The following is a 21595-nucleotide window of genomic DNA, read 5'->3' on the forward strand; positions in this document are numbered from 1 at the left end:
TACCACTTTTCACATGTAGGGCGAAGGGGAATCCCCATCTATAGATGATGTTTCTGCTTTGCAGTATTGAAAGGAGCGGTCGTAATATTGCTCTTTGTCTTAATGTTCTTCTTGAAAGGTCTGGAAATAGTGAGATTCTGGCTCCATCAAAGTCGATTTCTCCTTTAATGCGTGCTTTGGACATTATTTGCTCCTTAAGATTGTAATGATGAATCCGGCATATTATGTCACGTGGTTTCGTCGGGTCTGTGCTTTTTGCTCTCAGTGCTCTGTGAGCCCTGTCAATTTCTATGGTAGTATCAATTGGGCGTTCCAGTAGAGTATTGAATATTCCTGTAAGGGTAGGTATTATATCTGGAGCATGCGTTGCTTCTGGGAGACCTCTGATTCTTATGTTATTTCTTCTGTTCCTGTTTTCTAAATCATCTATTTGGGCCGCTAGGTGGCGCTGTTGGCTCTCTTGTGAGTTGGCTGTAACTTGTAAATTTAGTAATGTTGATGAGACTTCAGATTTGAAGGTTTCTAGTTCTTCAACTCTGTCTTGAAGAATAGAGATATCAGTTTGTACTTTTTGTAAATCCTGTCTCCATGCACCTTTTAACTCAGTTGCCATACTTTCCATGTCCTTTTTAGATGGTAGTAACGCCAGGAGAGCTTGGAGTTCAGGGTGATCTCTTAAAGCTAAAGCTGCTTCTTCTGGTGGAGGTAAATTTGAGAGGTTGTTAGGGTGTAAGTTATGCGAGGTAGAAGGACCCTGTACTTTTTGAGAGGCGCATGGAACGCTCTGTGGGCTAGCGCCTTTGTTTTCTCTTGCAACGGTGTGGGGCAGTGGTTGCTTATCAGAGCCCTCAGGGTGCATAGGCTCTGGAGACCCAAACAGCGTGCGCTTGGATGGAGGGCTGTTGTTTGCCCCAGATTTGGAGCTCATATCTTTTTTAATGTTGCTGCCTCGCTCCTGTTGTTTCTGTGGAGGAGCCATTTCGTTTTGACTCCTCTCAGTCGGAGTATTATTTATGCTGGGGGGGTTTTTGTTTTTGCGTTGCCCTCTTCTGGTGGTGGAGGGTTCCTGCCCCGGTTTCTGTGTGGCTAGTGGGGTGGTCGGGGTATTTTCTTTACCCAGGGGCGAGCCGGGGGTTCGGGACTCACCCTTTGGCTGGTTCTCTCTGCCTCTTCTCACACAGGGCTCAGGTGGAGAGGAGTCCGTTGCAGTGCGCGTCCTGCTGCCGGCGCGCCTCCGACCGCGTGCTGCGATCTGGCGCGAGAGACTCCCGGAGGACGGGGAGCGATCCTGAAGCGGCCGGAAGAAATTGTAGATCGGCGTTCCTTCGTTGGGGCGATCCTGGACTCTCTTGGAGCTTCTTCTGGTGCCGGATTTCCCCATGCAGTGAGCGGTAAGTACCCCTTCTTGTTCGGCCCGGAGCGGAGCTCACTCACACGCGTCTGCTCGGCATGGCGGTTGGACACGCCCCCCCCCTAAAAGGTCATTTTTTTCATGTTTTTCATTTTTAAGTCTTATGCTTTTCTTTTTTTTATTTAGAAAGTAATAGGAGGAATTGTTATCTGCAGGGCAATTTTTAGACAGGACAAGAAGGAGGGAGGACTTTTCATAATTCCAACAAAAAAGCCTCTATGTCACAACTCAGGACATATGTCATCCCTACACATGAGGTCATCCCTACACATGAGGTCATCCCTACACATGAGGTCATCCCTACACATGAGGTAAACAAGCGCATTAATCCTGGTCATAAAATCAAAACAGTCCCTCAGTCTCATAATAATGATTCGAAACAGGTCCCCACCACAGCTACAACCCCCCACAATGATATTTTGGATTCTACTTTGCATAATAACCTTTCCTGGTTAACTACTCATGTAAATGAGTAGTATCTCTAAGATCAAGATACACAGATGTTGATCATAGAGTTACTATACAAATTAAGGAATTACCCTCTATTTCCGATATCACATCGCCAACTTTTTTAGAGTTGGGTCCCACTCAGCTGAGCACTCGACTTCAACCTCCCCTGGACTCCTGCATTTGCCTTACTCCCACCCCCATGAGTAATGATACCCATAAAGAAAGTACCTTGGATCCTGAATTATTTCATCCCACTATATAGTCCCCAACTAACAAAAAGAAATAGAGATATAGAGGATGTAGAGGAGGTAAAAATAGAGGAACCAGGCAAGAAAACAAGGAGGTCAGGAACATTACGGTATTTCCAAACCCCCATGAAGAACCCATCAATACTTGAGAAAGCCGAAATGTAAGTGATACAGTCAAAAAATGTTTATCTGTCTACACATTATCTTACCCCCTGATGAGAGGTCAGAATTATCTAGGGGTCTAAATTTCTGTCCTGACAAAACCACTGAAGATTTCCAATTATTCATTGATTCAAATGCATTTATTTAAAAAAAACTAACCCGACAGAGGTACTTTCACCACAAAAGATACTACATGAGGTCAGCCCTGAGACTGACCCCTTCTTACATCAAAATGTAAATAAAAAATCAATGTTCAACCCAGTATCACAGAGAGGACATGATATTGTTGCATTTTTTTAACTTAGTCGCCAGTGATTTTAAAAATATTTAATCCTTTCAGGGGCCTCGTAACAACCTAACTGAAGGTGAATTACGTGCTCTCAAAAATCTTAGTTCCAATATGGAGATAAACATTCGGTCAGCCGATAAAGGGGGAGGGGTGGTGATCCAAAATAGAACAGATTATATAGCAGAGGCATTTAATATTCTAGGAGTTTTAAACTACTACAAACCCTTAAAGAAAAATCCCATTTTATCCTTTCACAATGAATAAGGGAAAAAAGTTTTTTACCAATAACAAATCCACCCTTACAAACTTTTGTCCACTTACTGAAAGTCCCCAAGGACCAAAGAAATCCCCCAGGACGTCCATTATATCTGGGATAGGGTCCCTTATATGCCACCTATCCCATTATATAGACCTTTTCTTACAGCCTTTAGTCACTCGACTACCATCATACCTTAGCGATTCTTCATATTCTTCATAGCGAATCTTCATAAGGACAAAACAATCTTTCTGGATCTTGAATTAACACAGGTTAGAAACAAAATTTCTACTGTCACACATTTTAAGACGGTTGATAGTAATAGTTATTTTGAATAGTTTTTTTAAAATTGAAGTGCACATGGCCCTTCAGCTAATTTCATTGCATTAGGAAGAATTATACAAATCATGACGATTACAAAAGACAATCATTGATTTTTAAAAAAAAAAGATTTCAGGATAAAAAAATATCCTGGAAAACTGATAAAACAAGCATACATATATAAAATAAACCAGTAAAACACAAAATGATTGCCTAAAGTCAACAAATAAGCCCCCCAAAAATCCCTTTTGCTTAACGCTCTTTAAATTTCATTTACACTTATGACAGAGGGAATGCAAATCAGAGGTACTCAGTCAAAACATTGGAGTTTACTTAAGAAAGCCCCTGTCCCAGGCCAATAGCCTTGCTAAATTCTGATCTCAAACTTTTTGCCAAAGTCCTGGCGACCCAGCTTAATTATTGGCTTTCATCCCTGGTTTATAAAGACCAGGTGGGTTTCACTCCATGCAGGCAGGGGGGGATAATACCTGAAGGGTCATTGACTTGATTGATGCAGCAGATAGGCTGGGTGACTCCCTCCTGCTTTTAAGCCTCGATGCAGAAAAGGCCTTTGATCGCCTAGGGTGGCCTTTTATATTCGCTACTTTGGAGCAGTTTGGGCTGTGGGGACCCTTCCTGGCAGCGATCCGAGGTCTTTATCATACCCCCTCAGCTACAGTGAGACTCCCCCATGCCTCTTCAGCCCCATTTCCTCTGCTGAATGGAACCAGACAGGGATGTCCGCTATCCCCTCTCCTTTTTGTGCTAAGTATAGAACCCCTTACAGATTTTGGTCATCTCTCTGGTTATAAGGTAAATAATGCTAAGACGGAAGCCCTCCCTATACAATTCCCATCGGAACAAATTGCCCTATATAAAACCAACTACCCCTATAAGTGGTGTACGGAGTCCATTGGGTATCTGGGAGCTCAGCGATCCTCTACATATACGTCCCTGTATCGATATAACTTTCCCCCCCTATATGCGAATATACGCTCACTGCTCTCCAAATGGTCCACACTCCCTCTCTCATTACTTGGTCATATTTCGGCCTTTAAAATGACCATCTTACCTAAACTACTTTATCTTTTCGAGACTCTCCCTGTTCCTGTCTCGCTCAAAGACCTTTGCTCCCTGCAGACCTCTATCTTGAAGTTTATTTGGGCTAATAAAAAAAACCGAATTGCTAAAAGTATCCTTTTAGCTCCTAAAGCCAACGGAGGTCTCGCCCATCCCAATCTTATCTATTACTATTGGGCTACCCACCTCCGCAGGATCCCGACGTGGTCCACGTTATCGGCATATTCTAAATGGATGGAGGTGGAGAAGCTATGGCTTGCTCCGGCGCACCCTAACTCCCTTCTCTAGAATGACCCTCACCCCCCTCCCTCCTCAGCCCTGTTGGACCCAATGGCACTGACTAGAGACATCTAGCGACTCTGTAACAAACGTTTCTCGCTGGCCTCCCCCAATTCGGCGATGATTTCCTTTTTGTTCCACCCCAGACTACGCACAGGATTTAACATTTCACATTGTGTCGCAAGACACGCAGTTACAAGTACAGGGAGGAAGAAGGTGAAGCGACGGATGCAGGAACTCAGGCACACAAGCTACATGAATCGTGCTGGACTTCATCTTCCTCGGACTGTCCGGATTGGGGATCGCCCGTAGTGGCCCACTGTTTTGCCCTTACCAGGATTATTTATTCTTCTTTCTTTTCGGAAGAGAGTCTTTGTACTGTGTTCACTGCAGCTGTACTGGGCTCACCACAGCTGGTCCTGAATAAGATTTTGCTAAACTCCCTAGTCTGCACAAACAAATTGTCATTATTGGATTGTTTTAACATTTTTAAAGTTGCGATCCGTCTAGTGGAACAGAACACTTTTGAACTCTGACCCCCGTTAGCCCATACGATCCCTTCATGTACTCCAGGGTTTCTGGTGACTCGGCTTATATAATATTGTCATCTGCTTGACTGACAACTGATGAAAGCTCTGGTCTGGAGCTGAAACGCGTCGCTATTTGTATACTGCAATAAAGCATTTCTATCTGATGTTGGATCTCCGAGTGAGTTTGGAAGTGCCGCTCCGTTCATCTTTCGGGCTGTTGATAAATCAAGTGTTTGTGATAACAGCCATAGAGTCTTTTCCATCGCTCTGGAGTAATTTTGACCACTCGTCTTAGAAGAATTGTTGTAATTCACCCACATAGTAGAGTTTCCATTCATGAACCACTTTCTTCAAGGTCATTCTATGGCCTCTCAATAGGATTAAGAACAGGATTTTTACTAGTCCACTCCAAAGTCTTCCTTTTAAAGGATCTCCACATCTGGAGAGGGCAATGGAATCCATCCTGCAAACACACTTCTTTGGTCTCTTTGAGGAGAAAAGGGATTCTATCTAGAAGGGGACATAACTAATCCAAGTATGGACCTTTGATTAAAACAAACTAGCTGGTCTTCATAGGATGCCTAGGAAAAAGATTCAAAGAGAGGAATTCAACTCCAATTTCTACTTTCCTCCTAAGAATTGAAATCAAGCCCCAAACATCAATGTAGGATCAGCTGTCAATCTTTTCTATGTAGTTTTCTCAAAAAGTTTCCTAGCAGATTCATAATATTGCAAAGACATGATAACAATATTTCCTCATCCTTTTATTTCCCAATTATAGAAGCGGCCCAACTATATAGCGCAGCCTCTATTAGGCAACTAGTGTGCACTATACCAAGGTTTAGTCTAGAATATCAGCAGCAATTTTCATTCTTTCTGCAGCTTTTGCAATGATTAGACTGATTAGCAATTTCTTGTTAGACTGATTAGCAATTTCTTGAGCCATGACTTATCCCTTGACAAATTTCACTTCAGCAGTGCTAGGGATCAGGGACAGAGATACGGAGAACAATCAGGTGATGATTAATAAGGGACAGTTGGAATCAAGGACAAGAGCTACCTATCTGGGCAGTAGTTTCTATTGTTCTATTACTCACCAGTGGGGGGCAGGCAAGAGAAAAAGAGGCAAGTGCTGCTATTAAGAGGCCAAAAAGCACTTGAAGTTTAACGTGTTGGTTGAGTGGCCAGTTATTAGTATCTAATGACCCCACCGATAACCCGTGCACCATTCACATTGCTGGTGTTCTGTTATCGGTGGAAGGAAGGAGAGAATTGTTGCCAATTACAGGCCAATATACACTTTATTGTGTTGGTGCGGCAACACTTCAGGTAGTATTATATGGCGTTTGCTGATATCATGTACATTTCTAGTGCTATTTTATCAGTACTAGTAAAACAGGTGGAAATTTTGCCATTTACAGACCCAAAGGTTTATTGTGTAGATGCTGCCAGTTTTATTCATATAATTTCTGGTGCACTTCAAGACAAGACCCAGACATTGTCCTACAAAAATAAGTGTCCAGCAGCAGTGACAATGGTCATGTATTCCCTGTTGACTTTTTAGACAGCAGCAAGTATGTATTGCCTATCAATGATGCTTCAGGGGGAATCGGAGTCGAGAGATGGCGTGTAGAGTTGTGCTGGTGCTTGTGATATTAGTAGTCAGGATGGGGAGGTGATTGTTGCACAGTCAGAGTAGGGAATCTGGAGATGGACCAAGTAGCCTATCACAGTCTGATAATAGTCTGGGGGGAGGAGATGTCAGGTGATGATTATGTGATAAAAATGACTGAAATTGATCAGACCAAGATGGTCACCAGCGACCACAAGAAGAGTTGGCTCCTTCTCACTGCCTCCCTTGCCACAGCCAGTCCACATCCAGGGGCAGTACTAAGTCTAAAACATCCACATCAGCTCATTGCACTTTTCAAGCTCTGATCCTTCCTCACTGTCACAAACATTAGGCATCAATTTTGAAATGAATGAACAGGAAGAGAGTTTACAGGCTGAGACTGGTTGAGCAGTTTCATAATTTAGTAGATTTTCTTCTCTATAGATAGTTTATGGCTTACACTGAATCCTGCTGGAAGAATCTTAGCCAACATTACTTCTCCACAAAAGCCAACCCTTCCCTTTACTCCTATGTGGCAGGTTATATCAGCTGTTCTCTGCTACTGTCCCTCTGAAGTACTGTACATGTCATGGTGGATACATGGCCTCCTTTTGCCATCCCCATACATCTTTCAGCGTGGATTCCAGCCCAGGCAGCATGTATCCATCTCCTCTTGACATTGAAACCAGCAGCAGCACACAATCGTCTGAGGGGGACCCTAAGACGGCAAGAACTGTCTCCTTGGGAAAGCTGGCTAAGATGTCAAGCTGTAAATTTGCTTGCTTTAGCACTGAAAGGGATAATGTAGAAATGAACAAGACTGATAATTACAGAATAGCTTCTAGAAAAGGGCTGTGATGCCTCAAATTTACTTACTACCAGGGAAAACTATTTACCAACCTTGTCACAGTGTGTCCAATAGGCAGGCTCTCTAACATACAGCTACAAGGTGCAACAGTAGCAGCCTCAGCCTCCTCAACATGATACAGTAGTCTTTAAATGTCCCAAATTCTGGAAATCAGGAAGGTCAGTAAGCTCAGTCCAACAGTCTCAATAACAATGTTTAGGCCTACCTTACCTTTGACTTTTTTGTGCCAATATATAGTATATTCCAATCATACATACGCACATGGTCAATGTATAAATCATAATTGAAACAAAATAAAAACATGATAGTCCCTAGTTAGATTTGGCGTTAAGGCAACTGCACATGAAATCACACTGCACATTGGTGGCATTCCAGTGCTGGCGGTGTGTGCCGGACAGAATTTTTCCTATTATCATCACTCCCCTGATGATGTCAAGGTGATCAAACAATACAAATGCCATCAGCGACTTTGCCAAAGGCATTTAAAGGATAATAACAGTGATCAGTGCCAGCAACGATCAGGTGTTATTGGTATTGCACCAAATTCTCAGTTTCAGGTTTGGCCAAACTTTCTGAACCTCAACTTGTTCATTGTATGTACACATGTTAAGGTGGGGGGAGATCTTTTCTTCTCTATGTGATTGACTTGTACAAAAATCTGAGGTAGTTCCTCTGTGAAGTACCCAGGGGAGGAGAAAACATTACTATCTTTGTCGTGTGGATATTTCATAGGAAATTGGGAGCTCAGGCATCATAATCATGACCTGCATAATCATGACCCATAGACCGGTCACTAGAGCGAGAGATGTGTCTGGATTTGTTGCAAATGTGAAAATGTGAAAATGTGTCAAATAACTAAGAACAGATGCTTCAGCCAGATCCTGGAACCACAGAAGAAGGAGTACTCAGAAGTTACTCAGAAGAAGGATTACTTAAAGTATTCAAGATACTGGCTTCAGAGCACCGGACAGGGTCCCCGGTCTTCGTTGATGTGTTAGACTTTTAGAGCTATTGATAATCTATTCTTAATGCCGCAGCCAGACTTGTCTATCAATCGGGACACTACAGGGATGCTTCTAGTCTGTCCCCTTTATCCGTAAAGCTCTAAATAGTGCTGTACCTACCTACCTTTTCTCTCTGATGCCAGTCTCAGCAACAGAAACCACACACTTAGAAAATACAACATAGAACACCAAGAACCCGAATGAACATGATCTGCTCAGAGACAGAAATAACACAATGGAAGTACAACCACAATCCAGTGCAATCGTATGGAGAGAAGCTCAATGAATCAAGCAAAAGAAGTCCTACAACCACCAGAACATCTCAGTCTCTTCAATACTCATGGGGCAGTTGAAATAAAAAAAAATTGGCCACATTTACTGCTAGAATGAAATCTTCCACTTCCATAATGTGTTGTAATACACCACTTGCAAGTTGTAGAGAAATGCTTGATTTACAATATACCTTCATTATTTTTGTCCATTATACCATTTACAAGTCATTTTCTATGTAATCTGTATTCTAATGACACAATTGGTTCACCAAGGTCGTGCATTTCCTCGTTCATTCATTTCCCTCTTTTTCTAATGTCACCCGATGCCTCGCATGCTGATCGCTCAGGTAGGGCTGTGGCCTAAACACGAATGTTCAGTGCTCGGGGGCTGAGTACAGGTCCTTGGTGCAGTAAATGCCTCTTTAGTATATGGGTTAAAGGAAACCTACCATTTAGAATGGCAGGGGTAAGCTGTAAGTACCGAGCACCAGCTCAGGGTGAGCTGGTGCCGGTACTTACTTTTGCTAGTGTTATAAACCGCAGTATCGCGGTTTTAACACTTTTTAAACTCTAGACCAGAACAGCTCACCCTGAGCTGGTGCTCGGTACTTACAGCTTACCCCTGCCATTCTAAATGGTAGGTTTCCTTTAAATTTGGATTTTTATTCAAAAAGTGGAATATGAAGAGAAATGTTAAAGCTGCAGTACGGATCTGGCTAAGTTTTTCCTGAAGGCTTCTTTCACATCATTGTTTCTCAGACTGTAGATGAAAGGGTTTAACATGGGTGTAACAACTGCATAAACAAGTGCAATATATTTTTGATAAGACGAGAAACTTTTGGTCTGTCCCATGTACATGATCATACTGGTGCCAAAAAACAGAAACACCACAGTGAGGTGGGAGGCGCAGGTGGAGAAGGCTTTAGCTCTACTCTGTGAAAAACTGACTTTTAGCATAGAAATAATGATACAAATATAAGATCCAGTTATAAACACAGGGGGTGACAACAATGTGAAAAATCCTACGAAAACTATACTTAGTTTATAGAAGGAGAGGTCACCACACGCCACCTCCAGCAGCAGCAAAACCTCACTAAAAAAATGATTGAGCTTATTTTCTGCACAGAATACAAGAGGCTGGAAGATGGTGGGAAATGACGTGAAAACAATACTTCCCACCCACATAGAGACGGTGATGTATCTACACACCCTCCAACTCATAATGATGGTGTAACGTAGGGGGGAGCATATGGCGATGTACCGGTCATAGGCCATCACCGCCAACAAGATACACTCAATCCCTCCCAGAATGAGGCTGATGTTCATCTGTGTGATACACATGGTCACAGAAATTCTCCTTTTCTTTGATAAAACATCTATAAGTAATTTCGGGACAGTGCAAGATGAGAAACATAGATCGAGAAAAGACAAATTACAGAGGAAATAGTACATAGGAGTGTGTAACTGAGGACTGACGATGACGATGCAGACAAGGAACCCGTTACCTAAAATGGTCAAAATATAAACAAGAGAGAACAAAATAAAAAGGAAAAAACAAATCTGCAAATTCTGGGAAAAACCAATCAGGATAAATTCTGTGATCATTGTCTGATTTCCAAGTTCCATACCAGAGGTCCACACACAGTGATTTGGGCTCATATCATTGTCACTGAAATGGGAGAAGAAGCGTTTAATTCAGAAATGTTTGAGACACGTTGTTAATTGTTTCTAAAATAAATAAAAATCCTCCAACCCCTTTCCCAGAATATAAAATAAATCCAATGGTAATAATAATGATTGATGGATCAAATTTTATTATCTATTGTATGTTTTCAAATGGAACCAATGTGTGTGACTTAATATAAAAAATAATTGAGAATTTTAAACATTGAATTTTCACAATAATATGTAACAACCAAAATCTACTTCAGTTCTTTTGAAAAGATTATATATATATGCTTCCTCTGAGAAAAATAACCGTAATCTAAATAGACTGAAAAGGTTAAAAAAAAAGATTGGAATTGAAATCAATTTGACTGGTTAAAACATTTTGAGATTTAAAAGTTAGAAAATGTAAAGTTTTGGGTTCTCAATAAACATGGAAGAGACGGTTGTGTTCAGAGATGTTTGGACTTTCAGTGGTGTAAAAAAAACATATTTCATAGAAAAAGATTTAAAAAAATGTGATTTATAATAAGATTTATTAAATTAATATTATTACACTGTAATTTAGTAAATAGAATTCATTGCTTATTTTAAGACTTTGGTCAGGTCCGATTACTTGTTACCATTGTGGGACAAAGCTTCCCCATCGGGTCCATCAGGACCAGTGTTATAAGATGTTATATAATAAACAAAGATGCAAATATATATAATTGTGAATGTAATGATGTGTCAACAACAGAGATGTCAAATTTTATTTTTATAGATAATTGATTACTATTGATAGGATACAGAAAAAACATGTATCAGTTATGATGGGACATACCTGCAGGGGGGTATTTATCATACGTTTGAGTCTTGAAATATCCGGCAGGTTTCTGAGCAGAGCACTTTTTCTACACTAGGTCCTACCTGCCATAGAGAAAATTGCACCCAACGACTTCTCACATTGTGAGTGCACCGGTTCAGGAACAGGAAAGCCCCCTGATGGGCCACTCCCCGGCCAGCCGCGACCCCTTCACCCTGGCATGGAAGTGTGGGAAAGGGAAAAATAATTGCAATAAACTAGTACAGTACTTACAATTATTTTAGTGTCCTGTCGCGGAAACCCTGATTAATATCCCCCTTAATGTTGATTCCGTAGAGTGTCTCTCTGCCAAACCTGATATTAGATCAGCCTAATTTTAGTGTTAATAAAAATACCAGATTTATCCTATTTTGTAAAGTAAATTGTTAAGATAATAAAAAAAACCTTTAACCAAAGTTACGAGATATTGACCTGTGGGGTTTTACCTTGACAGTTCCTTCATAAGAGATATGACTTGTATGAGAAGCTTAGTGTGTATACGGTTAGTTTGGTCACATGTGACTGTTATGTTGATGCAGAGATGAGGCTGAATATAAAGGAGGAGGAGATTACCATGAAGGATGAGAATTAAATCAAAAAAGTCCAATGGAATTTCTAAAAACTAACATACTTAATCCTTGTGCACTTTATGTTCTGTTTCTTCTTTCTTACAGTCTTAATCTTGAAGAGTCTTTTATACACTAAATCATTTTACCTGGATTAACCTATAAATCCCCAAAGAGTAATTAACGTTAGTTGTTTGTTCTTACACTAATCATAAAATAACAACCTGAAGGCTAATAATCTCCCCCATGTAATGAGAAAATGTCTTCCTTCTAGATGAAGCAAAAGGTTTTACACTTTGTTCTATGGAGGCTTTTTGGGGTCATCTGATGTTCTTCCAAACATTCCAACAAAGACCAGAGATCAGAGAAATGGATTTGCTATGTTATACAGAGGTCATAGCTTTAGGGAAGGGGGTGGATGGTCCTGGTCCAGAGAGATGTTTGGATCCACCAAGAAGGTCAGAATCAGAGCCGGAATTTGGGAAAGGTGAGAATAGGGACCTCCCTGAGGTATCACTGTGGCCCAATAGCTAAAGGAACAATTTCATAGTTTTAAAAGGTCATTTTTTTTCATGTTTTTCATTTTTAAGTCTTATGCTTTTCTTTTTTCTATTTAGAAAGTAATAGGAGGAATTGTTATCTGCAGGGAAAATTTTAGACAGGACAAGAAGGAGGGAGGACTTTTCATAATTCCAACATAAAAGCCCATGTGTCACAACTCAGGACATATGTCATCCCTACACATGAGGTCATCCCTACACATGAGGTAAACAAGCGCATTGATCCTGGTCATAAAATCAAAACAGTCCCTCAGTCTCATAATAATGACTCCATGGCACCACCACAGCTACAACCCCCCACAATGATATTTTGGATTCTACTTTGCATAACAACCTCTCCTGGTTAACTACTCATGAAAATGGGCTCTCTCAATACACAGATGTTGATCATAGAGTTACTATACAAATTAAAGAATTACCCTCTATTTCTGATATCACATCGCCAACTTTTTTAGAGTTGGGTCCCACTCAGCTGAGCACTCGACTTCAACCTCCCCTGGACTCCTGCATTTGCCTTACTCCCACCCCCATGAGTAATGATACCCATAAAGAAAGTACCTTAGATCCTGAATTATTTCATCCCACAAGATAGTCCCAAACTAACAAAAATAAATAGAGATATAGAGGATGTAGAGGAGGTAAAAATAGAGGAACCAGGCAAGAGAACAAGGAATTCAGAAACATTATGGTATTCCCAAACTCAATGAAGAACCCATCAATACTTGAGAAAGCCGAAATGTAAGTGATACAGTCAAAAATTTTTTTATCTGTCTACGCATTATCTTACCCTCTGATGAGATGTCAAAATTATCTAGGGGTCTAAATTTCTGTCCTGACAAAACCACTGAAGATTTCCAATTATTCATTGGTTTAAATGCATTTATTAAAAAAAACTAACCCAACAGAGGTACTTTCACCACAAAAAAATTCAAAAGATACTACATGAGGTCAACCCTGAGACTGACCCCTTCTTACATCAAAATGTAAATAGAAAATCAATGTTCAACCCAGTATCACAGAGAGGACATGATATTGTTGCATTTTTTTACTTAGTCGCCAGTGATTTTGAAAAAATTAAATCCTATCTGGGACCTCGTAACAACCTAACTAAAAGTGAATTATGTGCTCTCAAAAATCTTAGCTCCAATATGGAGATAAACATGCGGTCAGACGATTAAGGGGGAGGGGCGGTGATAGGGTCACTTACATTAAACCTATCCCATTATACAGACCTTTTCTTACAGCCTTTAGTCACTCAACTACCATCATACCTTAGCGATTCTAGTGGCCTGATTGTTGATCTAGAAGACTTTGCATGGGAGGAGAGCTATCTATTTCTCACTTTAGATATCTCATCTCTCTATTCACACATTCCAGGTTTGCAATCCATGAGCTGGTTTCTTTCAGAACATACTAGTTTACCTGGGCTACAAATTGAGTTTTTATACAGAGGTTTGGAATTTGTACTGAAGCATAATGTTCTTGAGTTCCAAGATCTATCATCAAGTTTGCGGAACGGCCATGGGGACTGGAGCCGCCCCAAGCTAGGCCAACATATTTATGGGGTGGTTCGAGTCCCGGTATATCTATAATTCAAGCTATTAAGTATAAGAATATTGTATATTTTAGGTGTTACACAAACGCTTTGTATTTTATTTGGCGTAGTAGCACACACGAGGCTGAAACCTTTGGTGAAATGCTTAACACCAATGACTGGGGATTATAGTTTGGAATGAATCTTCATAAGGACAAAACAATCTTTCTGGATCTTGAGTGCACATTATCCGAAGTGGCTGAAGAACGTACCCTTCAGCCAATTTCATCACATTAGGAAGAATTGTACAAATCATGAGGATTACAAAAGACAATCATTGATTAAAAAAAAAAAGGTTTCAGGATAAAAAATATCCTGGAAAACTGATAACAAGCATACGTATATAAAATAAGCCAGCAAAACACAAATTGATTGCCTAAATACGACAAATAAGCCCCCAAAAAATCCCTTTTGCTTAAACGCTCTTTAAATATCATTACCACTCATGACAGGGAAATGCAAATCAGAGCTACTCAGACAAAACATCAGAGTTTACTTAAGAAAGACCCTGTCCATCGTGATTTACCTATTACCTTTAGGAAAGCCACAACTATCAAGAATATGATGGCGCCCAGTAGGCTTAGATTGAAAAAAGTATAAGCTAAAAATAAAAATATGCCAGGGGTTAAAAAAATGTAGACACAAACAATGTTGTGTAATGTTGGGATTCTATTAATAATGGAGAAAACACCTTTTCATCAAATAGTACTGGTGAAGTTTTTAAGATTAAAAATAGTCTTTCCTGCTCTTCTAATTTTGTAATTTACTTAGTTTACTGTTTGTGTGGCCGACAATATGTGGGTCCCACAATACATTCACATGGCCGTATGGGGGATGTATATGCGGGCAACAGATATATGCCGTATATATATGTCCCCCATAGATGGCAATGGGCGCACAGCACTGTGCGCCATATATCGCTATGGAGAGGGGCGGGGATAAGCGGCGCTTATCCCCTCCTCCTCTCTCCGGGCACCGACGTGTGCCCGCTGTGCTACGGTATGGCTGGCACACTGTCGTGTGAATGTAGCCTAAGAATGAGGATGAATGGGCACCGTCACAAAACAAAAATTGGCATCCTAAAACAAAGCCTCTCTAAACATATTTTTTTAGAACATGGAGAGTAACGCCAATAGAACTGAAGTAAATGAAAAAATACCTGATCGCTTCAAAAGGCTCAATCGCAGAGAATCCTATTGGATTTATAAATTAAATACTTTAAGTCCGAACGGACTCAATGAGGTGATAGTCAATATAGTGGCTCCTTCTTTTCCCCTTACCAGGAATATTTATGCTTCTTTCTTTTCGGAGGAGAGTCTGTGTACTGTGTTCACTGCGGCTGTACTGGGCTCACCACAGCTGAATCATCCGTGCTGGTCCTGAATAAGATTTTGCTAAACCCCCTAGTATGACTCTTAAGGTGATCCGTACCCCGGTGATCGCACACTGGATCCCATACTCGCTATTCAATCTAGTCTGAACCAACAAATTGATAAGTATGATCTTACTGGTTCTTATAAGCTGTCGAAACTGGTACTGTTTTTTAACTGTGTTGACATGTAAATGTTTGGTATCTGACATGACTATGTACTTTTTTGTGATTAGTGTATTGGGTGCATTTTTAAAAATATTAAAATATTTTCACATACATTTTTAACCGACTGTTGACCCCCTTAGCTCATGTGATCCCTTGACCCTCTCCTGGGCTTCTGGTGACTCGGCTCATATAATATTGTCATCTGCTTAACTATGTTATGCCTGATGAAAGCTCCGGTCCAGAGCTGAAACGTGTCGCTATGTGTATACTTCAATAAAGTTTTTCTATCTGATGTTTGATCTCCGACTGAGTTTGGAAGCACCGCTCTGTTAATCTTTCGGGCTGTTGATAAATCAAGTGTTTGTGATAACTGCCGTAGAGTCTTTTCCAATTGCTCAGGAGGAATTTTGACCACTCGTCTTAGCGAAATTGTTGCAATTCACCAACATTGTAGTGTTTCCGTTCATGAACCACTTTCTTAAAGGCCATTCTATGGCCTCTCAATAGGATTAAGATCAGGATTTTTACTTGTCCACTCCAAAGTCTTCCTTTTAAAGGATCTCCACATCTGGAGAGGGCAATAAAATCCATCCTGCAAACACACTTCTTTGGTGTCTTTGAGGAGAAAAGGGATTCCATCTAGAAGGGGACATAACATCTAATCCAAGTGTGGACCTTTGATTAAAACAAACAAAACAAACTAGCTGGTCTTCATAGGATGCCTAGGAAAAAGATTCAAAGAGAGGAATTCAACTCCAATTTCTACATTCCTCCTAAGTAAGAAAAGTAATAAAGCCCCAAACATCAATGTAGGATCAGCTGTCAATCTTTTCTATGTGGTTTTCTCAAAAAGTTCCAAGCATATTCATTATTTTGCAAAGACATGATAACAATATTTCCTCATCCTTTTATTTCCCAATTATAGAAGTGACCCAACTATATAGCGCAGCCTCTATTAGGCAACTAGTGTGCACTATACCAAGGTTTAGTCTAGAATATCAGCAGCAATCGTCATTTCTCTCTGCAGCTTTTGCACTGATTAGACCTGATCTGAGCAATTTCTTCAGCCATGACTTATCCTTTGGCAAATTGCACTTCAGCAGCGCTAGGGATCAGGGACAGAAATACGGAGAACAATCAGGTGACCTAGGTACAAGGAAGGATGATTAGTAAGGGACATTTGGAGTCAAGGACAAGAGCTACCTATCTGGGCAGTGGTTTCTATTGTTCTACTATATAATTTAGTAGATTTTCATCTCTATAGAAAGCTTATGGCTTACACTGAATCCTGCTGGAAGAATCTTAGCCAACATTACTTCTCCACAAAATCCAACCCTGCCCTTTACTCCTATGTGGCAGGTTATATCAGCTGTTCTCTGCTACTGTCCCTCTGAAGTACTGTACATGTCATGGTGGATACATGGCCTCCTTTTGCCATCCCCATACATCTTTCAGAATGGATTCCAGCCCAGGCAGCACTTATCTACCACCTCTAGACATTGAAACCAGCAGCCACACACAATCGTCTGAGGGGGACCCTAAGACGGCAAGAACTGTCTCCTTGGGAAAGCTGGCTAAGATGTCAAGCTGTAAATTTGCTTGCTTTAGCACTGAAAGGGATAATGTAGAAATGAACAAGACTGATAATTACAGAATAGCTTCTAGAAAAGGGCTGTGATGCCTCAAATTATCTTACTACCAGGGAAAACTACTTACCAACCTTGTCACAGCGTGTCCAATATGGAGGCTCTCTAACATACAGCTACAATTCAGACTCCTCAACATGATAGAGTAATCTTTAAATGTCCCAAATTCTGGAAATCAGGAAGATCGGTAAGCCCAGTCCACCAGTCTCAATAACAATGTTTAGGCCTACCTTGCCTCTGACTTGCACAGGTTGATGCAGATTTTTTTTTGCAAATATATGAGACATGTATATTCCAATCATACATACTCACACGATCAATGTATAAATCATAATTGAAACAAAGTAAATACATGATAGTCACTAGTTAGGTTTGGCGTTAAGGCAACGATCGCAGGACGTAGCCCTTGAAATGTCACTGCACACTGGTGGCATTCCAGTGCTGGCGGTGTGTGCCGGACAGAATTTTCCCTATTATCATCACTCACCTGATGATGTCAAGGTGGTCAAACAATACAAATGCCACCAGCGACTTTGCCAAAGGCATTTAAAGAATAATAACAGTGATCAGTGTCGGTAACGATCAGGTGTTATTGGTATTGCACCAAACTCTCAGTTTCAGGGTTAGCCATACTTGCTGAACCTCAACTTGTTCCTTGTAGGGGAAGTTTTAGTATTCTCTATGTGATTGGCTTGTATCTTGGAGATAAATCTGAGCTAGTTCCTCTGTGAAGTGGCCAGAGGAGGAGAAAACATTACTTTCTTTGATGTGTGGACATTGCACCGGAAATTGGGAGCTCAGGCATCAAAATCATGACCTGCCCATAGACCGGTCACTAGCGCGAGAGATGTGTCTGATTTGTTGTGAATGTGAAAATGTGTCTTGAAATAACTAAAATCAAATGCTTCAGCCAGATCCTGGTACTACAGAAGAAGGAGTACTCAGAAGTTACTCAGAAGAAGGATTACTTAAAGTACTCAAGATACTGGCTTTAGAGCACCGGACAGGGTCCCCGGTCTTCGTTGATGTGTTAGACTTTTAATGCTATTGTTAATCTATTCTTAATGCCGCAGCCAGACTTGTCTATCAATGCAGACACTACAGGGATGCTTCTAGTCTGTCCAACCATCAAGCTCTTCACAGTGATGCAACTCAGCCACAAATCTGAAACTACACTCTTAGAAAATCGCAAAATAAAACACCAAGAACTCGAGGAACATGATCTGGTCAGAGACAGAAATAACACAATGGAAGTATAACCACAATCCAGTGCAATCCCATGGAGAGAAGCTCAATGAATCAAGTAAATGAAGTCCTACAACCACCAGAACATATCAGTCTCTTCAATACTCGTGGGGCAGTTGAATTAAAAAATTTTGGCCATATTTACTACTAGAATGAAATCTTCCACCTCCATAATGTGTTTTAATACACCACTTGCAAGTTGTAGAGAAATGCTTGATTTACAAAATACCTTCATTATTTTTGTCCATTATACCATTTACAAGTCATTTTCTATGTAATCTGTATTCTAATGACACAACTGGTTCACCAAGGTCGTGCATTTCCTCGTTCATTCATTTCCCTCTTTTTCTAATGTCACCCGATGCTTCTCACAAGAGAATTTCTCCTGCTGATCGATCAGGTAGGGCTGTGGCCTAAACACAAATGTTCAGTGCTTGAGGGCTGAGGACAGGTCCTTGGTGCAGCAAATGCCTCATTAACATATGAGTTAAAATTGGATTTTTATTCAAAAAGTGGAACATGAAGAGAAATGTTAAAGCTGCAGTACTGGACATCTGGCTACGTTTTTCCTGAAGGCTTCTTTCACATCGTTGTTCCTCAGACTGTAGATGAAAGGGTTTAACATGGGTGTAACAACTATATAAACGAGTGCAATATATTTTTGATAAGGTGAGAAACTTTTGGTCTGTCCCATGTACATGATCATACCGGTCCCAAAAAACAGAAACACCACAGTGAGGTGGGAGGCGCAGGTGGAGAAGGCTTTAGCTCTACTCTGTGAAAAATGGACTTTTAGCATAGAAATAATTATAGAAATATAAGATCCAATTATAAACACAGGGGGTGACACCAATGTGAAAAATCCTACGAAAACTATACTCAGTTTATAGAAGGAGAGGTCACCACACGCCACCTCCAGGAGCACTAACATCTCACAAAAAAAATGATTGAGCTTATTTTCTGCACAGAATACAAGAGGCTGGGAGATGGTGGGAAATGATGTGAAAACAATACTTCCCACCCACATAGAGACGGTGATGTATCTACACACCCTCCAACTCATAATGACGGTGTAATGTAGGGGGGAGCATATGGCGATGTACCGGTCATAGGCCATCACCGCCAGTAACATACACTCAATCCCTCCCAGAATGAGGCTGATATTCATCTGTGTGATACACATGGTCACAGAAATTCTCCTTTTCTTTGATAAAACATCTATAAGTAATTTTGGAACATTGCATGATGAGTAACATAGATCGATAAAAGACAAATTACAGAGGAAATAGTACATAGGAGTGTGTAACTGAGGACTGACGATGACGGTGCAGACAAGGAACCCGTTACCTAAAATGGTCAAAATATAAATAAGAGAGAACAAAATAAAAAGGAAAATACAAATCGGCAAATTCTGGGAAAAACCAATCAGGATAAATTCTGTGATCATCGTCTGATTTCCAAGTTCCATACTGAAGGTTCGCACACAGTGATATGGGCTCATATCATTGTCACTGAAATGGGAGAAGAAGCGTTTAATTCAGAAATGTTTGGAGAAATTTATTCCATTGCTTCTAGTTAAAATAAAGAACCCAACTCCCCAACGAAAAAAAACAAAACAATGGCAATATTAATGATTGATAGATCAAATTCTAAAATCTATGCAATTTTTCCAAATGGAACCACTGTGTGTGGATTAAGAAAATAATAGAGAATTTTAAACTTTGAAATTTAACACTTTTAGTCAACACAGGACAAATATTTGGTACAACGATGGAACAGAAATGACCCACCTTATCGTCTCACACGTACTGTAGAAAGAGCTTGTGCTTAGAAATGATAAAGTAAAGAAAAAAATTACCTCCAAAAGAAAATAACTGTAATGGTTCAAGACTGAAAAGGATAAAAATAAAAAAAACACTGGCATTGGAATCAATATAACTGGTGGAAACATTTGGAGATTTACATGAACATTTACAATTTTGGACAATCTTAATACTGTACAGATATCAAACACTTTGGTCGTGGTCTAACAGCCGTATACATGGAAGAGACGGTGTTCAGAGATATTTGGACTTTCTGAGGTGTAAAAAAACATATTTCATAGGAAAAGATTTAAAAAATTTTATTGAACTGTAGTATATTTTAGTAAATAGAATTCTTTGATTATTTAAAGACTTTGGCCAAGTCCAATTACTTGTTACCATTGTGGCACAAAGCCTCCACGTCGGGTCCATCAGGACCAGTGTCACAAGATGTTTTGTAATAAACAGAGATGCAAATATAGATATATGTTATCTTAAATGTAATTATGTATTAAAAGTAGAGATATACATTTATTCTTTTTAAAAAAATACTTGATTAGTATCAATAAAAAGAATACATTGACCCTGTTTAGTAAAGTAAATTTTTAAGATAGTATTGGCTCAAAGTTTTTTTCTTTGATGAAAAAACATTGAGCTGTGGGGTTTCCCTATGGCAGTTCCTTTAGTTTGCAATAGATGTGACTTGTATGAGAAGCTTAGTGTGTATATGGTCATATAAGGAGCCAATTCTGTAGGCCCATAGCTATCTGCTATATATGACCACCGAAAGCTGAACAGATGGGATCTTCACAGATGTGTCCAGCAGCCAGGAGAATAGAATAGAATTTTTGAAAGCTGAAGTGGTGAAGATAAAAAAGGAAAGTAAGACGCAAAAACAGATGCAGGCGTCATGCAGAGGAATGTACGCTCTTCTGGATCTTAGCCGAGGTGAGCATACAGGAGAGAAGAGGAGTGACAGCATCTTACCCCTTCCCTCTCCATAGAGCAGCACAGAGTTGGTGCCGTAACCTGGCGAAATATAGGACATGTCTAATATTTCTCCGTGTACGGGCATGCACATGTTGTCTTACCGCACCTTGACCGGGCACCATGGGCGTCAATGGGTACCAATATATCAGTCCCCACTATATTCATGTTCATGGGGCGTAAGGATGTTTTCACTCGTTCACATTTTCAGATGCAGTTTTTGATGTCCAAACCAAGAGTAGAGACGAAGAGCAGGAATCCCGGCTCTCGATGAGATGTTCTTACCTATTATTATAAACATCTCCTTTTGCCTGCAAAAACTGCATCTGAAAAACTGAAAGTGGGAACTCATCCTCATAAGTGTAGA

The 21595-nt window shown here is 40.3% G+C and overlaps 1 protein-coding gene across 1 annotated transcript in view; it reads left to right on the forward strand.

Moving 5' to 3' along the window:
* Positions 1-1629: 1629 nt before the first annotated feature.
* Positions 1630-21595, forward strand: part of LOC140123019 (olfactory receptor 2A7-like) — a 70772-nt gene continuing 50806 nt past the window's right edge. Inside the window, exons 1-4 of the mRNA XM_072144269.1 lie at positions 1630-1722; positions 2612-2636; positions 12132-12344; positions 12475-12477. Coding sequence (XP_072000370.1) covers positions 1630-1722; positions 2612-2636; positions 12132-12344; positions 12475-12477 — 334 coding nt within the window. The remainder of the gene's footprint in view (positions 1723-2611; positions 2637-12131; positions 12345-12474; positions 12478-21595) is intronic.

Source organism: Engystomops pustulosus, chromosome 3, assembly GCF_040894005.1.
Source record: "Engystomops pustulosus chromosome 3, aEngPut4.maternal, whole genome shotgun sequence".
Classification (NCBI taxonomy): Eukaryota; Metazoa; Chordata; class Amphibia; order Anura; family Leptodactylidae; genus Engystomops; species Engystomops pustulosus.